The 19568-nt window shown below is 42.6% G+C and overlaps 1 protein-coding gene across 3 annotated transcripts in view; it reads right to left on the reverse strand.

The window, feature by feature from the left end:
• LOC139424507 (multidrug resistance-associated protein 1-like) overlaps window positions 1-12977 on the reverse strand; it is a 32680-nt gene extending 19703 nt beyond the window's left edge. The window contains exons 1-5 of one of the 3 annotated variants that reach the window (XM_071176429.1): window positions 12672-12770; window positions 12326-12437; window positions 5703-5879; window positions 4664-4789; window positions 1909-2046 (exon numbers count right to left, since the gene is read on the reverse strand). In XM_071176429.1, coding sequence (XP_071032530.1) covers window positions 1909-2046; window positions 4664-4789; window positions 5703-5879; window positions 12326-12367 — 483 coding nt within the window. In that variant the 5' untranslated portion in view covers window positions 12368-12437; window positions 12672-12770. Of the gene's footprint in view, window positions 1-1908; window positions 2047-4663; window positions 4790-5702; window positions 5880-12325 lie in introns of all 3 variants that reach the window. The other 2 variants (XM_071176427.1, XM_071176428.1) reach the window with 2 other exon arrangements.
• Window positions 12978-19568: the final 6591 nt, after the last annotated feature.

The following is a 19568-nucleotide window of genomic DNA, read 5'->3' on the forward strand; positions in this document are numbered from 1 at the left end:
ACCCCAGTGATGTACTGGGCCGTATGCACTACCCTCTGTAGCATCTTGCGGTCAGATGCCGAGCAGTTGCCATACCAAGTGGGGATGCAGCCAGTCGAGATGCTCTCAATGGTGGCAGCTGTAGAACATTTTGATCATCTGACGGCCCATGCCAAATCTTTTTATCCTCCTGACGGGGAAGAGGCATTGTCGTGCCTTCTTCACGACTGTGTTATTGTGTTTGGACCATGATAGGTCCTTAGTGATGTGGACACTGAGGAACTAGAAGCTCCACTACAGTCCATGTGAATGGGGGAATATTTGTCCCTCCGTTTCCTGTAGTTGTTGATGACAACCTCACCCTATGTTGTGCCCAGAGTGCAGATGGGGAGAACAAACTAGATCCGGCCGCATAGTGAAAACAGGGTCAGGATGGTATGGGGCTAGGAGTGGGTGGTAATATATGCCTGTAAACATAGGCCAGTTGGTCTGACCAACGAGCCGAGGGAATTGGGTCTGCAAAACCAAACATGAACTCTGTACACTCTCAACGCTTTTACCATTGCAGTGAAATGTCTCATGTTGAGATACAGGTACAACTGTCTTTAATGTTGTTGCCTGTCTACCAGAAGAGCTGTCTCAAAGTTCTTCTCTGAGTTTGTCCATATGATCAGGGCTGGTGGTGGCAACGTGTGTGCACGTTTGAAAATGTGCCCGTCTATACACCAGTGTACAGACTAACCAGGTGAATCCAGGTGAAAGCTATGATCCATTATTGATGTCACCTGTTAAATCCAACCAGGGTTTTTCACACTCAGCAGTTTCTAGTCTGTATCAAGAATGGTCCACCACCCAAAGGACATCCAGACAACTTGACACAACTGTGGGAAGCATTGGAGACAACATGGGCCAGCATCCCTGTTGACCGCTTTCAACACCTTGTGCCGATGTATTGAGGCTGTTCTGAGGGAACAAGGGGGTGCAACTCAATATTAGGAAGGTGTTCTTAATGTTTTCTCCCGGTGTATGTGACTGTGTTGAGTGGATAATACAAATACTATATTTCCCAGTAGGTCGGTCCCAGTAGGTGTTTGCTGGCTGCTCCTGCCTTTAAAAGTGGTGTTGACGTGCCTATGGTCTGACCATGGGCTGCCATGTTGGGTTGTCTCACCATCACTATCGGTTTTACCTCAGACCTCTCATTACCGCTGGCCTAAACACTACGTGTGGTAATGTCATACTGGAGGCGATAAGGATGTGATATGGATGTGTGTTTTTCTAAAAGCACGAATGCTGTTACCGCTTTGACAAATACGAGGACAATGATTGCAGTGTCTGGAAGAGACACCGGATGAGAAGAGATGGGAGTCTAGCAATCTACAGAGGCTTTAGGGAGACAAGGGAGACGAGAGTTGGCAGTGTCTGTCATCCGCCCTACCAACACTGCAGGGTTTCCTCTGTCGACTTTGGGGAGGCAATGCATTTCTACCCAAGTCATGCTAAGTCTAGACTAGAAAACCCTTGGTTAATTTTGTGGAGTTACGAATAAAGCATAGCAGGCACAACAGCATCTCTATATCAAGCAATGCGCTCTCTAGTCTCTAAGTCTAGACTATGGGTAGACAACCCTAGACCCTAGACAACCCTTCAGACAAACTGGTTCTGCGGGGTCACTGAGTGCAAACCTAAGCAGACATAACAGTCAGGATGTAGGCGTAGCATATTCATTCAAGTAAATTGTTTCCTACGTTACAAAATTACTGTGTGTCATGACTGTTTTGACAGTAGTCTCTATTAACCTACATTCACATAGCGTGAACTTGTAACATCAGTCATGCAGACACTGAGTATGTTAGTGCCTGTGTCATCACACCTGCTACTTCTCCCATAGACCATGGAGAATAAAGTCATGTTCTACTACCACCGTACCTCGTACATAGCCAGCTGGATCTTTGCCCGTAGGGGCACCAGGGAACACACCACCACCAGGACCCAGAACAGGAAGAGGAAGACGGAGGAACGACAGCCTCGTATCCTCTCCAACTGGATGATGCATATGGCCAGGACCTGAGGAGAGAGTGGGAGAGAGAGAGTGAGTGAGGGACTGGGAGAGAGAGTGCGACAGTGAGAGAGTGAGATTAGTAAGACTTGCATTACAACGGACAGTGAAAGTCAAGCGAGTGTTTTGAAAGGAGAGACCCCTGACTGAGGACTGGCAAGCGAGTCTACTTTGAAACTCAACAACTATTACTTTGAAGATGAAAATGAATCCCTCAATAAATCCTCTGTATTCACTGTCATTCCCAGTAGTCTCTCTGGGGCTGAGAAGAAAGCTGAGAAGAATCAATGGCTAAATAGAAAATATTTGTAAGGATTGGTTTTGGCTTTTGTTGGTTTTGGAGAAAGAGGTTAGATTGGAATTTCCCTGACCACAGACGCAGCTGTTATCCTGCTGACATCCTTCAATAAAACAACAGATGTATGGTACTATGCCTTCCACCCCTCCTTCCTTCCATCCCTCCATCCATGCATTGCTTTTTGCCTGAATTGCACTATATTCATTTTCTCTTCTTCAAAAATGTCTCTGAACTCGTCTATTTTGTTTGAATACAGGCTGTCATTGTAAATAAAATAACATTCTTAACTGACTTGCCTGGTTAAATAAATGTTTAGTAAAATAAGTAGATTAAACAGGACTGATTCCATGTTTTGGGGCACCAGTGTCTATCCGAAAAATGCCTTGTCTTTCCACGGACTGTGTTTTGTCTGTAATTATCTCTGACTGTCTGTAGTTTGGTCAAGTTGAGAAGTCATCTAGCCTCGCCAGCTCATCACTAAAAGTAGAGTGTGGTTATAGAGTTGCATAATAGATACCATACTGGTTCCATCAGATCTTAAAAACTGTCCTGTTTTTAAGCAACCAGCCATGAACACCATAGAAACACTATTTGTATGCTATAGAGTGGAGATAAATATGGTGATTGTTGGGTTAATTTTCAGTTTCTATGCCTATTGTTAGACTAGCCACATTGCAGGCAAAGAAATGGCCTCCAGACTCATAATTACCAGTATAAACTCTTGATATATCAACGACACCATAGAAACTAGCCTGGTCCCAGATAGTTTTGTGCTACCTTGACAACTCCTAAAGGTTATAGTGTGGCAAGACAGCACAAACTGATCTGGGACCAGGCTAGGTAGAAACACTGTATAGAAAAAGATCTATGCTGTGTGGTTGGATGTCAGGTTCATTTCCCAGTTTCTATGCTGCTTGGCCTGTTGCCTAACTAACCACATTGCAAGCAAGAAATGGCCATTCCCTTTTGAGAGGAACCCATTTCTTTGAATGGAAGTCAGTGGGTGTAACTAAGTCCATTACTAAAACCTAACTCAATTCCCTACCTAGTAATTATACTGGAAGTCTGGGGAATTGGGGTGGAAAAATAACTCTGCGTCATGGTGTCGCTGATTACAGCAGATGGCGTGCCTTGCAAGCAGCTCTCATGGTAGGAAGGGAGAGTAACCATGACCACGAACCGGGGTGAGTCTGGTGAATTTAAAAAAATTCCCATACATTGACTGTATATGGGTCGATGAGTACGAGAAACAAGCAAAATAACGTAGTTTGGACACGGTGTTCCTTAGCTTTACGTATGGGAAACCAGAGGGTGGTGGCTGCCATTATGATTCTGTGTCCAGAAAATTATTGGCCTTGGCTTTTTATTTACATAGCAACCAACCAATCAACTGTAAATATCATGGCTGGTTAACTGTAGCAATGTCTTGGATTTCAAATCTGGGTCCCTAATGTGATAAAAAAGTGACCTTTTTAGAAATGGATTCCTTGTGTACCTGGTACAAGAGATGCATTCAGTATTTTTTCACCCAAACAGTTGCTGATATTGACCTAAGAGTCTGAGGTGACCACAGGTGGGCCAGGCTGTCTGATTTGGAGGGACTGAGTCTGTGCAGCACTTGTGTTCGGCCTCTGAGAGAGAGGGGATTTATGGGTAGGGGGGTCATGGCTCTGTGAGTCAGCTACAGGAGGCACACTGCCTATTCCCAACCCCTTGCACCTCTGCCTCTGTCTTAAATCTGACATTATACCCCCCCACACAGTAGTAAACATGACTTTATTCTATCTAGCTGGACCTCCCATAGTGCACTGCACTGCTCTCCACCGACATTCTTCTCTGCCTGATCCCAGTACTGTAAATCAGTGGGGAGGATGATTTGAGAGTAGAGTACAGTATGTCTTTGTAATCATTGTAGAAGTTGTCACAGTGTTTATTGACAGAGGTCATGGAGTGCTTTGCTTAGCCCCTGCCCTCTCTAAGAGTAAATCAGGAGTAAACGACTCAAACTGCTGCTATACGCATGCACCCCCAGGATCTGCTGTCAGGGAAGCCTCTTTGTTCACGATTGCTCTCTCCATCTACTATGTCTCGGTATCGCCTCTTGACTTCTCTTCCTTGACAGCAGATCCTGGCGGTGCATTAAAAATATATATCATGTATGTCACCTGCTTAAATAAAGGTAGGGGGGAAAAGCAACTCCCAGGATCTACTGTCAGGGAAGAGAAGTCAACAGCAGATACTGAGACATAAACAGTAGATAGAGAGAGAGAGCAATCGTGAAGAAAGAAGCTGAGACAAAGACATTGGCTGATGGTTACAGTACATACCACAGTCAAGCTGCGTATGATGGGACTGAGGAGGAAGACCATGTGGTTTTGGATCTCATGACTCCTCTCCAGAAGAATGTAGAAGAACTCCACGAAGCCAAATGAGGCCAGGAGGAACCCCAGCACCTGGAGGATGGACAGACACAGGGAGGGAAGCAGAGTGAGGTCTGCAGTACTGTCATTGTGATTGATTCAAACCTTTTGGTTACTGGGGAAACCAGAAACATGCATCTTTAGCACCTAAATGACAATCTGGACTCTCAAGAGACTCTGGAACTGTCAATCCATATTGTCAAGTTGCATGTCTCCATATTGTAAGTATTTTATATACTTTATACAGACTGAAGTACAACCACATGGAACATAACAGTGGAAAGTGAGAAGGGACCAAGACATTTAAATGTACATGTAATCCTCTTGGAGTGCCATGTATGCCATCCTATAAACTCTTACGTTCGTCCTGTAAACTCTTACGTTCGTCCTGTAAACTCTTACGTTCGTCCTGTAAACTCTCCATGGTTTCTTGAGTACTATCTAAACCTTCAAGGCTTTTCCCCACTGATATCCCCTCCTCTTGCTCGCTAAGGCATGAAATTGTCCCCGGCCGGCCCTATATAAACACTAACCATGTGGTGCTTGGTTTTCACAGTACTTCACACTCATATTATTTTATGGCAGATATGGTTGGTGCACTCGAACACTCGCCTGGTCTTGTATAATGTTAATGGCCATGCCATGTCTACTCTTGCGGTTTGGTTTAAGGCTGGTCTTAAGGCTCAGGACTGGTTGGTGCAGGCTGGTTGTACTTTCAGGTTGAAACGTTGCACTGAATAACACTACAGGCGCATCCAGCAGTGTCTGGGTACTGGGTATCTATTTTTCTTTCATGACTTTACTTTTTTGTACCCTGCATCTGCAAGCCACTGGATGTGCTTATAAACTCATAGAGATAGAATGACTAGAATAGACAATTCAAGTCACTGTTCTGTGATCGTTGGACCGACCGCTGACCATATTGGGATTCTATGGGTTGGCTCACCGTCTTGGCAGTGCAGAGAGTGGAGATTCGGATGCATCCACAGTCATGGCAGTAGAGTTTGAGGGCGTAGAAGGGCGCCAACAGCCAGAGGTAGACGCACGGGAACCAGACCAGCACCGTGTTCTGGAAGCACTCGGTCAGGTCCGGTTTGTCCGTGTACCACGTTCGATTCCAGTCCTGGAAAAGACAAAGATAGACCCGTTAAAATGTGTAAATTAGGATGGTAGAGAGTGGAGGAGTAGGTTTCTGCACCATTCTCTGCACTGAGTAGAATTCATGTATTTCTTGACTCAATACAGATTTATATTTATGTAATGGATTATTGTTCATTGTTTTCATGAGTTCATTTTAAGTACAGAATTTCTCATTCAGTCTCTAAATTGGCTGTGTTCAAATAAATACAACTCAACCAATTTTCCTCCAAGCTTTGCCTACTGTACTGTCAACTTGAGGAACGTCAACTTGATATATCAGTCTAACAGTTTACTTCTGTCAGGGTATTAGCCTAGTGACAGATTATTGAGGGCAAGGGTTGTTAAATGAACTGTTTGAAGCAGGGCTGAGTTCAGTCCAGAGAAACTGGACGCTGGCTACAGTATAATGTCCCGGTCTGTGTATCTAGGCAATGGAGAGTGAAACCACAGCAAGTCAACATACGGTAATCTGTGTGCGCGTTGGTTGGATGGTTGGAGCTTGGGAGTTTTTCGTCTTTTTGTCTACAGAGCTGAGTCAGTCCTGGAATATTTTAACCCACGGCTCCACCACGTTTAAAAACTTTCCCCTTTGGAAGGGCGAAGTCAGTCAAAATATTACAGTACATGATGACGATACAAACCCACTTAGATGACAGTGGGATGTATTCTGTTTGTGCCGACCGAAGTGTGTACTGTTGGCCGAAGTTGCCAAATCCACATTTCCAGATTGCATCATGCAAGCCTGCAGCCCCCGGCGACGGTGGGCTGAAAAGGAAGGAAGTCTGACTGTAAAAAGCACCAAAATACTCTTAGCCTCTAAGTGCTCTGTTGTACTCTCACCTCTCCCTGTTTATCACCTCTAAGCCCTCTGACGAGGGGCTGGGTGTCTGGCTGCAGTTTGGAGGAGCTAGAGGTGCCTGCAGAGTTGCGAGAGGAAGTGGGTTTAACTACTATGGTCGGCTGGACTTGTTGAGTGGCGGCAATGCAGCATTGTGAATCATACACACACACACACACACACACACACACACACACACAGCAGCTTGTAGCAGCGGGGCAAGGCAGACTCCCAAGGGCATAAGGGAGAGTGACCACAATTCATAACAGCTGTATGTTCGGTCTTTACGCAACAGCAATACCAAATGTGTTACTATACTAACAAATGTGTTATTAATTTCAGTTAAGTTTATCCATCCCACAAGAGGCAATTCTGCTCCTACTACATAAAATACTCCAGATCATGTGTGAGGAAATTCTTCTGAAGTGCTAGATGGCTATTGACTCAATGAGTGGGAGTCTTTTTCACAGTCTCTCCTTGGCTCCTGTGGTTAATTTAGGCCTGCGAACAAACACTTTTACAACTGTTATATAAGAATCGTGAGTTGTCAAACAAACTCAAAAGCTTTTTCTTGGTCACCTTGCTCAGCGTTTTCTGAATTGACTACAGAAGCTTCTTCCAGACCTTGGTTTGGATGGAAATGGAAGGTCTATTTGTACCTATCAAACGTAGTGATGTGAACTGAGGAGAGAGAGCCTGCATGGACTGTGTTGTGCACCTTTCAGTTATCTGAGAGAAATGATACATTCTGATTCCTTTTTGATATCATTCAATACCTCACTGTAATACTTTACGTCACTGCAAGCATAAATGTGTCCAAAGATCTCAACCATTAGTGTTAGTTAAATTGGATCTGTTCATTGTCATTTAGAGAATGTTGTAATTGTCTCGACAGGACTGTTCATCATTGCCTTTGTCACGTCTCCCAAATTGCAGAGTAGTTTTGATTTAAGATAAGGTTTTCAAAACTTGTTGAATTGCAGGGTTTCAATACAATCCCTCCAGTTTGCAGAGTAGGTGTTCACTGAACCACACCTCTCTTGCTGAATGCAGGATTTTCTACATCAAATTGTCATTATCCACAATGCAAGATAATAACATTTGATTGATAGGGGATGAAATAATAATCTTTTCACCTTTCAGCTCTTTGACCAGAACTGTTACCAAAGTAAGATTATGTTGTTGATGTAGCCGCACTACTCTGAAGGGCCCCGGCCCAGGGACATACGTTGCCATAAAATTACTACATATCCGTAATGTGTTCTGTGTTTCACCTTCTGTAAATGTTTCATTTGAATGTTCAAGAGTTTTCCCATTCGCAACATTCTGTTTTATGTCTTGTCCCACGTTGGGAACTTTGTTAAAGAGGCTGCTGGCACAAGATTAGGTCGGCCACCTTTGTATACAGTTAGATTGGTGAGCTCGGAAGGTACATCGACTGATAATGGCCATGTTTTTTTCTGGCTTTGTTGGCAATATAACGGTTATGGCATGTTACTCGGTAGCAGATTGTTCTAGAAGTAGCAGACTGTTCTATGGATGAAATCTCAATTAGTGTTTGCATGTCTATTCCTGAATAAGACTGATATGTGAATATCAGGTGTGTGAAAGAGAGAAATAAAAAGAGAGGGGGAATAGAGAGAATGACACAGGGAGAGAGCGAGAGAGGCACAGAGAAAGAGAGCGAGTGATGACAGGCGATTGACTGATACCTTTCTTCCTGGATCAATGCCATTCTTAAATTTTCGAATAAAAGTACACTCACATCAACGACAGTTCACATGTGTATCTGAATTTGGCTGGCATGTGAATAGCAGGTCTGAGTGATAGAGAAAGAGGGGGGGGGGGGGTAGAGAGAGAGAGAGAGAGGACAGGGGGATTGACTAATGGCTTTATAGCTGGATCAGGGCCATTCTCACATTTTTTGAATCCAGATACAGAATGTGGAGCTTTGCTCCTATGCGTACTATTAGGGATTACCGGCAGCTGTCCACATACTGATTGATTCACATGCTTGGCTGTACCTGATATTCCCAGATATCCTTACATTACCTACGGTAGCATCACATAGGATGCTTACGCTCTTTGAGACTCCAGTTCTCGTGCTTAGCGTGGTGTCACTATCCATGCCATCATTCTACTTAGATTAGAATGCATGACCAATACATTGATTTCTTCATTAAGTGGTATGCTAGTGTGGATATTGGAACCTCGTAGCCTAAGGTCTTTCTTGGCAAGGATTATTCCTGTCTGCCTATGTGCCCTAAGTGCACTTACATAGGTGCCTATAGCTCTAATGTAATTTGAGAAAGGTCAATGCATACTGTGCAACTGTACCTATCCTTGTACAACAGAGAAGTCTACTTGGAAAGTCTTCAGTAACCTAACTTTGAAAGTAAACTTTCAGAAACGTATGCCTGAACTCTGAACTTTAAATGTGTCAACATGTGCATGCTGGGACAGTTTGAACTGAACTCTTTCAGGACAATAGAGTCAACCACCAATGAGCACCTTATAGAAAATTGGCAGAACGTTAGTAAAAAACACAATCCTACACAGTACACACTACTCTGCCAAGATGCATTTATCCCTGCAGAACAATACATAGTCCTGCCACAATAATTGCATGATACACCATATATACAAAAGTATGTGGACATCGCTTCAAATTAGTGGATTTGGCTAATTCAGCCACACCCGATGCTGACAGGTGTATAAAATCAAGCACACAGTCATGCAATCTCCATAGTCAAACATTGGCAGTAGAATGGCCTTACTGAAGAGCTCAGTGACTGTCCCATGTGGCACCACCCAACAAGTCAGTTCATAACATTTCTGCTCTGCTAAAGCTGCCAACTGTAAGTGCTGTTATTGTGAAGTGGAAACATCTAGGAGCAACAACGACTCATCAGCCATGAAGTGGTAGGCCACACAAGCTCACAGAACGGGACCGCTGAGTGCTGCAGCATGTAGCGCATAAAAATGGTCTGTCCTCAGTTACAACACTCACTACCGAGTTCCAAACGGCCTCTGGAAGCAACGTCGACTGTTCGTCGGGAGCTTCATGAAATGGGTTTCCATGGCCGAGCAGCTGCACACGACCCTAAGATCACCATGCACAATGCCAAGCGTCGGCTGGAGTGGTGTAAAGTAAGCTAACATTGGACTCTGGAGCAGTGGAAACGCGTTCTCTTGAGTGATGAATCACGCTTCACCATCTGGCAGTGTAACGGATGAATCTGGGTTTGGCGGATGCCAGGAGAACGCTACCTGCCCCAATGCATAGGGCCAACTGTACATTTTGGTGGAGGAGGAATAATGGTCTGTGGCTGATTTTCATGGTTCTGGCTAGGCCCCTTAGTTCCAGTGAAGGGAAATCTTAACGCTACAGCATACAATGATATTCTATACATTCATTACTCTTCTGGGAAGGCTTTCCACTAGATGTTGGAACATTGCTGCGGGGACTTGCTTCCATTCAACCACAAGAGCATTAGTGAGGTCAGCACTGATGTTGGGCGATTATGCCTGGCTCACAGTCGGCGTTCCAATTCATCCCAAAGGTGTTGGATGGTGTTGAAATGCTTATGTTTCTAGCTCCAACAGTACAGTAATACCTAACAGCACAAAACAATACACACAAATCCCCAAAATATCAGAACGAGCCATGTCAGAGTCGGAAATGGTGTGTATAGACCGTATGGACAGTATATGAACAGAAAAGGTGTGTACAACAGTAGTTATATAAGATTCAATGACGATATACATATGGCAGCACTATGTACATAGAGCAACTGTCTCTAAGGTGCAAAGTAGAGTACCAGGTGGGAGACGGCTAGTTGGGACTATTTAACAGGAGATAGAAGCTGTTTTTCAGTCTCTTGGTCCCAGCTTTAATGCACCTGCACTGACCTCGCCTTCTAGGTGGTAGCGGGGTGAACAGGCCGTGGCTCGGATGGCTGAGGTCCTAGATGATCTCCTTGGCCTTCTTGTGACACCGAGGGCTGTAGATGTCCTGGAGGGCAGGCAGTGTGCCCCGGTGATGCGTTGGGCCGACCACACCACCCTCTGGAGAGCCATACAGTTGCGGACGAAGCACTTGCTGTTCCTGATACCGCCCGACAGGAGGCTCTCAATGGTACATCTGTAGAATTTCTTCAGCCTCCTGAGGTTGTTGCACTTTCTTCGCCACACTGTGTGTATGGACAATTTCAGGTTGTCAGTGATGTGCACACCAAGGAACTTGAAGCTTTAGATCATACCCCAAAGATCATACTCCACCTCTATCCGAATACCTGAGACCCGAGCGGATCCGGATCCAGAATTCTAAATAATGTCACGGGTCTGAGTCGGCTCTGATATGATTGTCACGGGTTTCGGGTAGGTGGATGAGAGAGAGAGAGAGAGAGAGAGAAGCGTGCAGCTTGTTGTTGTTGGCCAATCATAAGTCAGCAAAGCGGCAATAGGCTACAGTCATAGAGCCTCTGTGTGTGGCAAAAGTTAGGAGATATCTAATCAGTGGAAGATGAAAGTCAAAGGAGAAGGACTACAATGACCAAGAGCCAACATGTAGACTTCTGCCCAGTATTCTGAATGGAGTTGTTATTTGTAACCGTCGGATGAGAAAGCACGTGCACTGCAGCCTCTATTAGCCTAGCTAGCTAAAGTTAGTTAGCTTTAATAGCTTCTCCTGGTTTGATGCAGTCAAGACAGGTACTACGTCATCATGTTTGATGATAAATAACCTAGCTATGGCAGCTATTAGTCTACTATAGTGCGAGTCGGCTTGTTGGTTGGTTGCCGTCTCTCGTCTTTCACTACCTGCTCCCTGTGTCACTTGCTCATTATTCATGATTCATTCAGGATTATCCGTAATCATGGTAGCATCCACATTTTCCATTGTTATTTACTGTAAAAGCGAGACCAAATGACACAATACATTATTTACCATTGATATCTATTATAATCTGAAACATAACCAAAACAAACTGCAAATGCATCCCACAAGTTTTGCTGCATCATGTTATGAGTATGCTTGCCATCGTCATTTTTTAGGATAAAAATAAATGGAATAACGCTAAGCACAGGAAACATCCTAGAAGAAAACCTGGTTCAGTCTGCTTTCCAACAGACACTGGGAGACAAATGCACCTTTCAACAGGACAATAACCGAAAACAAAAGGTAAAATCTACACTGGAGTTGCTTACCAAGATGACATTGAATGTTCCTGAGTGGCCTAGTTACAATTTTGACTTAAATCGAATTGAAAATCTATGGCAAGACTTGAAAATGGCTTTTTAGCAATGATCAACAACCAACTTGACAGAGCTTGAAAACTTACGCAAAAAGACTCACTGCCAAGGTTTTATTTGTCATACATTTTTAATCAATGTTAGAATTTTTCTTCCACTTCCACATTACATAGTATTTTGTGTAGATCGTTGACCAAAAATGACAATTAAATCAATTTACGTCAAGGGATGTGAACACTTTCTGCAGGCACTGTATTCTAAACAGATTTCAAACAGTTGACTACAGGTACTTGCTCAAACAAGTGAACTTTTGAACATGAGGTCCATCATGCACTCACCCATAGAGGATCCAGGCCACTGAGTTCACAAAAGGCATCCATCCACTCCCCTTCTCCTTCCTCCTCACTTCTCTCTGGGGTTCAATATCCCTTCTCAGGATGGGCACAGGTACTGTATGAGTGAGAGAGAGTGTCTGTGTGTAAGACTCCTCTTTCTGAAGTAAAATATCACTGCTCTCAGGTGTAGGCTAGTCACTCAGTGTGTGTCAGTGTGAGACTTCTCCTCAATGAAGGCACATTGTGTGTGTTTATGTGTTAAGGTACACTGTGTGTGTCAGTGTTTCAAGGTACACTGTGTGTGTCTCTGTGTTAAGGTACACTGTGTGTGTCTGTGTTAGTATAATACTTATGTTAGTGAAGCCACTCAAGTGTTCTAGTGTTCAAGTCAAGTGTTCCTCTCTCTCTCTGACACCTTGTGCTCTCTCTGTGCTCCTCCAGCAGTTCTGAGTCTCTTTCGGTGTCTCCGCTGTTTATGAGTGTCTCCCTGTTAGGTGGGTGGAAGTATTTCTCTCTCTCTTTCTCTGTCGCTCGCTCTCTCTCTCTCTGTCTCGCTCTCCCCTCTTTTTCTCCAACCTCTGCTGGATCTTGATCAAAACACCACAACTTGCTACTCCCCCTTGATAGGATGGCAGTCTGTTCCACACCCAGAAACACTCCTCTCCCCCCTCGACACCCGTCCTCTCCCTGTAGTAAAGTAGCAGCTTTATCTCCCTCTGTGACCACGAGGAGTTTTGTTTTTACATTGACACAGTTAAGTAGGTGCGATTTTCAGAGTTCAAAGTTCATTCCTGGCCCCTTGCTTGTCCTGATAACCTAGATATGTATGTGCAGCTGTTGGACATCTACGTAAACAAAGGACCATGGGAATGCATTTAATTTCCTACCAGCATTTAGGTGAGAAACACTGAGCAAGAGCGGAACACACACACACATATATATATATTAATATACATATATTAATATATATATAATTATATATATAAATATATATATATTAATATATTTATATATAAATATATAAATATATATATATTAATATATTTATATATTTATATATAAATATATATATATATATATAAATATATAAATATATATATATATATAAATATATAAATATATAAATATATAAATAAATATATATATATATATATATATATATATAAATATATATATACACACATACATATATATATTAATATTAATATATTAATACAGTGCCTTGCGAAAGTATTCGGCCCCCTTGAACTTTGCGACCTTTTGCCACATTTCAGGCTTCAAACATAAAGATATAAAACTGTATTTTTTTGTGAAGAATCAACAACAAGTGGGACACAATCATGAAGTGGAACGACATTTATTGGATATTTCTAACTTTTTGAACAAATCAAAAACTGAAAAATTGGGCGTGCAAAATTATTCAGCCCCTTTACTTTCAGTGCAGCAAACTCTCTCCAGAAGTTCAGTGAGGATCTCTGAATGATCCAATGTTGACCTAAATGACTAATGATGATAAATACAATCCACCTGTGTGTAATCAAGTCTCCGTATAAATGCACCTGCACTGTGATAGTCTCAGAGGTCCGTTAAAAGCGCAGAGAGCATCATGAAGAACAAGGAACACACCATGCAGGTCCGAGATACTGTTGTGAAGAAGTTTAAAGCCGGATTTGGATACAAAAAGATTTCCCAAGCTTTAAACATCCCAAGGAGCACTGTGCAAGCGATAATATTGAAATGGAAGGATTATCAGACCACTGCAAATCTACCAAGACCTGGCCGTCCCTCTAAACTTTCAGCTCATACAAGGAGAAGACTGATCAGAGATGCAGCCAAGAGGCCCATGATCACTCTGGATGAACTGCAGAGATCTACAGGTGAGGTGGGAGACTCTGTCCATAGGACAACAATCAGTCGTATATTGCACAAATATGGCCTTTATGGAAGAGTGGCAAGAAGAAAGCCATTTCTTAAAGATATCCATAAAAAGTGTTGTTTAAAGTTTGCCACAAGCCACCTGGGAGACACACCAAACATGTGGAAGAAGGTGCTCTGGTCAGATGAAACCAAAATTGAACTTTTTGGCAACAATGCAAAACGTTATGTTTGGCGTAAAAGCAACACAGCTGAACACACCATCCCCACTGTCAAACATGGTGGTGGCAGCATCATGGTTTGGGCCTGCTTTTCTTCAGCAGGGACAGGGAAGAGGGTTAAAATTGATGGGAAGATGGATGGAGCCAAATACAGGACCATTCTGGAAGAAAACCTGATGGAGTCTGCAAAAGACCTGAGACTGGGACAGAGATTTGTCTTCCAACAAGACAATGATCCAAAACATAAAGCAAAATCTACAATGGAATGGTTAAAAAATAAACATATCCAGGTGTTAGAATGGCCAAGTCAAAGTCCAGACCTGAATCCAATCGAGAATCTGTGGAAAGAACTGAAAACTGCTGTTCACAAATGCTCTCCATCCAACCTCACTGAGCTCGAGCTGTTTTGCAAGGAGGAATGGGAAAAAATGTCAGTCTCTCGATGTGCAAAACTGATAGAGACATACCCCAAGCGACTTACAGCTGTAATTGCAGCAAAAGGTGGCGCTACAAAGTATTAACTTAATGGGGCTGAATAATTTTGCACGCCCAATTTTTCAGTTTTTGATTTGTTCAAAAAGTTTGAAATATCCAATAAATGTCGTTCCACTTCATGATTGTGTCCCACTTGTTGTTGATTCTTCACAAAAAAAATACAGTTTTATATCTTTATGTTTGAAGCCTGAAATGTGGCAAAAGGTCGCAAAGTTCAAGGGGGCCGAATACTTTCGTAAGGCACTGTATATATTAATATATATATATACACACATACATATATATCTATATATATGTATACACACACACACACGCACAGTAATGATTTATTTGAGTGTAGTTCATAACCGTGCCATGCCACTCTAGCTAACCACACACACACACACAGGCAACAGTAGTCTATCAGTGCCCCAGCCAGCACCATGGAGTTGACACAGAGAGACAGGGTGTCATTTCTGAGATATATAGCCGTCCATGATGTTGTGTAGAATGCAGCAACTTACTGATTCGTTTTTTTGGGTGTGGATTCTGAGAGGAGATTATGGAGAGAGTGTGTGTGTGTGTGTGTGTGTGTGTGTGTGTGTGTGTGTATGAGGAACTTTTGTGAGTGTATATGTGTGTGTGCTTGTTCATGCATGCGCCTGTGTGTGCGTCTGTGTGTATGTACGTGTGTGCTTGGTCCTGCATGTGTCTCTGTGTGTGTGTGTGCGTGCACGTGCGTTCGTTTGTGTGTGCACGCATGCATGTGTGTGTGTGTGTGGGTAGTGTGTGGGGCAGTTATTGTGTGAGGAGAGTGCCAGATGTGAGGATGAGTAACCCTGCAGCACTTCACTTTCCTCCGAACCTCAGCCAAACCTTCAAAAAAAAGCTCACCACAAACTCTGACCCTAACAGACATCCATCCCCATCTGAACCTCATGGAATATTTTTGTCGAAACCCAATAAAAACAGTGTCTGTGTCTCTTGCTCTTTAAGGGTCTTTGTAGTCTGCTTATAGGTACGGTAGTCTAACATCAGACACACTAACTGATGACCATCACCCTGGTGAAGACCCAAGGGAAAGTTCAGATGGTGCACGGGGAAAGTATGACAGTGTCTGGTAATACCGACACCACAGTAGAGAAACATGGAAAGAAGGGAGGGCTGGAGGGAGGGATGGCATGGTAGAAGCAACCCACCATGCCCTCTGCTGTGTCTAGCCAAGTCCAAAGAGCGTGAAAGAAAATATTACTCTATTTTTCTTCAACGTGAATCATCATCGTCATAAACATATCAGTTCTTCTCAAGGTCACTTGTCTGTCCATGGTGTGAAACCTGGGGGGGTAACACAATCCAGTAGTCTCTCTCTTGGAGTCTGTGTAGAATCCAATTCAATATTCAATTAAATATATTCTATTAAATGTAACTTTAGGTGTTAAGATGTGTTCTGGCCTATAGAATTTAAAAAAAGATATACTAAATGTATTGAGTAATACTGACATAATGCTCATATTCTTCATTGGCCCCCTTTTTCAGTGTCTTCCTTAACAACTACCACAGTGGTGGTGCTGGTGTTCAGGGAGATATCGCTCTCCTCTAAACCTCTCCCCCTGTCACTATCACCCTGTTGCCTTATCAGCGATGTTACAGAGCAACCCAGAGTGGAACGAGTCACACATGAGAGGAGGGATCTCAAGCACAACGACTATGACACATCTCAAATCAAATCAAATCAAATGTTATTTGTCACATACACATGGTTAGCAGATGTTAATGCGAGTACACAAGCATTTCGCTACACTCGCATTAACATCTGCTAACCATGTGTATGTGACAAATAACATTTGATTTGATTTGATTTGAGATGTGTCATAGTCGTTGTGCTTGAGATCCCTCCTCTCATGTGTGACTCGTTCCACTCTGGGTTGCTCTGTAACATCGCTGATAAGGCAACAGGGTGATAGTGACAGGGGGAGAGGTTTAGAGGAGAGCGATATCTCCCTGAACACCAGCACCACTACTGTAAATGTGAGAAGTTTTAGCTTTTATCATGAAAGGCCAGCTTCCTAATTACTGGGTCATCCATGTTTTGGTGTGTGTGGGTAACGTAGTCTATGGTCACGGATGCTATATGCTGTCTGTAATAGGATATAGCACTACAATTCTCTAAAACATGACAAAGTAGTTTGATGCATCCAAATGACTCTATGGATGTTGTATATACTGTATAGACAGGACAGTATGTCTATGTATTGTGCATTTATTGTACATACCGCTATATATATATATATATATATATATATATATATATATATATATATATATATATATAAGGGTGTGTATATATATATATATATATATATATATATATATATATATATATGCTGTGTATATATAGTACCAGTCACACCTACTCTCTCCAGGGTTTTTCCGTACTTTTACTATTTTCTATTGTAGAATAATAGTGAAGACATCAAAACAATGAAATAACACATATGGAATCATGTAGTAACCAAAGAACTTTTATACAAATCAAAATATATTTTAAATTTGAGATTCTTCAAAGTAGCCACCCTTTGTCTTGATGACAGCTTAAACATGATTCCACGTATTTATTTTATTTAACCTTTATTTAACTAGGCAAATCCATATGTGTTATTTCATAGTTTTGATGTATTCACTATTATTCTACAATGTAGAAAATAGTACAAATATAGAAAAACCCTTCAATGGGTAGGTGTGTCCAAAGATTTGACTGGTGCTGTACCTGGTAAAATAATGATTAATAAACAACTCTATGGGGGGCCTTATAAAATATTTTACTTTTGAATGGTACTGTGTGTGTATATAAACTCAGCAAAAAAAGAAATGTCCTCTCACTGTCAACTGGGTTTATTTTCAGCAAACTTGTGTAAATCTCTGTATGAACATAACAAGATTCAACAACTGAGACATAAACTGAACAAGTTCCACAGACACGTGACTAACAGAAATTGAATAATGTGTCCCTGAACAAAGGGGGGATCAAAATCAAAAGTAACAGTCAGTATCTGGTGTGGCCACCAGCTGCATTAAGTACTGCAGTGCGTCTCCTCCTCATGGACTGCACCATATTTGCCAGTTCTTGCTGTGAGATGTTACCCAACTCTTCCACCAAGGCACCTGCAAGTTCTCTGACATTTCTGGGGGGGGAATGGCCCTAGCCCTCATCCTCCGATCCAACAGGTCCCAGACGTGCTCAATGGGATTGAGATCTGAGCTCTTCGCTGGCCATGACAGAACACTGACATTCATGTCTTGCAGGAAATCACGCACAGAATGAGCAGTATGTCTGGTGGCATTGTCATGCTGGAGGGTCATGTCAGGATGAGCCTGCAGGAAGGTTACCACATGAGGGAGGAGGATGTCTTCCCTGTAACGCACAGCGTTGAGATTGCCTGCAATGACAGCACGCACAGTCCGATGATGATGTGACACAACGCCCCAGACCATGACGGACCCTCCTCTTCGGTGTAACACTCATTCCTTCGACGATAAACGCGAATCCGACCATTACCCCTGGTGAGACAAAACCGCGACTCGTCAGTGAAGAGCAATTTTTGCCAGTCCTGTCTGGTCAAGCGACGGTGGGTTTGTGCCCATAGGCAACGTTGTTGCCGGTGATGTCTGGTGAGGACCTGCCTTACAACATGTCTACAAATTCTCAGTCCAGCCTCTCTTAGACTATTGCGGACAGTCTGAGCACTGATGGAGGGATTGTGCGTTCCTGGTGTAACTCGGGCAGTTGTTGTTGCCATTCTGTATCTGTCCCGCAGGTGTGATGTTCAGATGTGCCGATCCTGTGCAGGTGTTGTTACACGTTGTCTGCCACCTCGAGGACGATCAGCTGTCTGTCCTTTCTCCCTGTAGCGCTGTCTTAGGCGTTTCACAGTACGGACATTGCAATTTATTGCCCTGGCCACATCTGCAGTCCTCATGTCTCCTTGCAGCATGCCTATGGCACTTTCACGCAGATGAGCAGGGACCCTGGGCATCTTTCTTTTGGTGTTTTTCAGAGTCAGTAGAAAGGCCTCTTTAGTGTCCTATGTTTTCATAACTGTGACCTTAATTGCCTACTGTATGTAAGCTGTTAGTGTCTTAACGATCGTTCCACAGGTGCATGTTCATTAATCGCTTATGGTTCATTGAACAAGCATGGGAAACAGTGTTTAAACCCTTTACAATGAAGATCTGTGAAGTTATTTGGATTTTTACTAATTATCTTTCAAAGACAGGGTTCTGAAAAAGGGGCATTTCTTTTTTTGCTGATTAATTTATATATATATATATGTGTGTGTGTGTATGCACTCAGCCAAAAAATAAACTTTTTTTTCAGGACCCTGTCTTTCAAAGATCATTCGTAAAAATCCAAATAACTTCAGTTTCCCATGCTTGTTTTTTTGCTGAGTTTATATATATATATATATATATATATATATATATATATATATATATATATTCAGTTGAAGTCGGAAGTTTACATACTCTTAGGTTGGAGTCATTAAAACTCGTTTTTCAACCACTCCACAAATTTCTTGTTAACAAACTATAGTTTTCGCAAGTCTGTTAGGACATCTACTTTGTGCATGACACAAGTCATTTTTCCAACAATTGTTTACAGACAGATTATTTCACTT

This window comes from Oncorhynchus clarkii, chromosome 13 (assembly GCF_045791955.1).
Source record: "Oncorhynchus clarkii lewisi isolate Uvic-CL-2024 chromosome 13, UVic_Ocla_1.0, whole genome shotgun sequence".
In the NCBI taxonomy this organism is placed as follows: domain Eukaryota; kingdom Metazoa; phylum Chordata; class Actinopteri; order Salmoniformes; family Salmonidae; genus Oncorhynchus; species Oncorhynchus clarkii.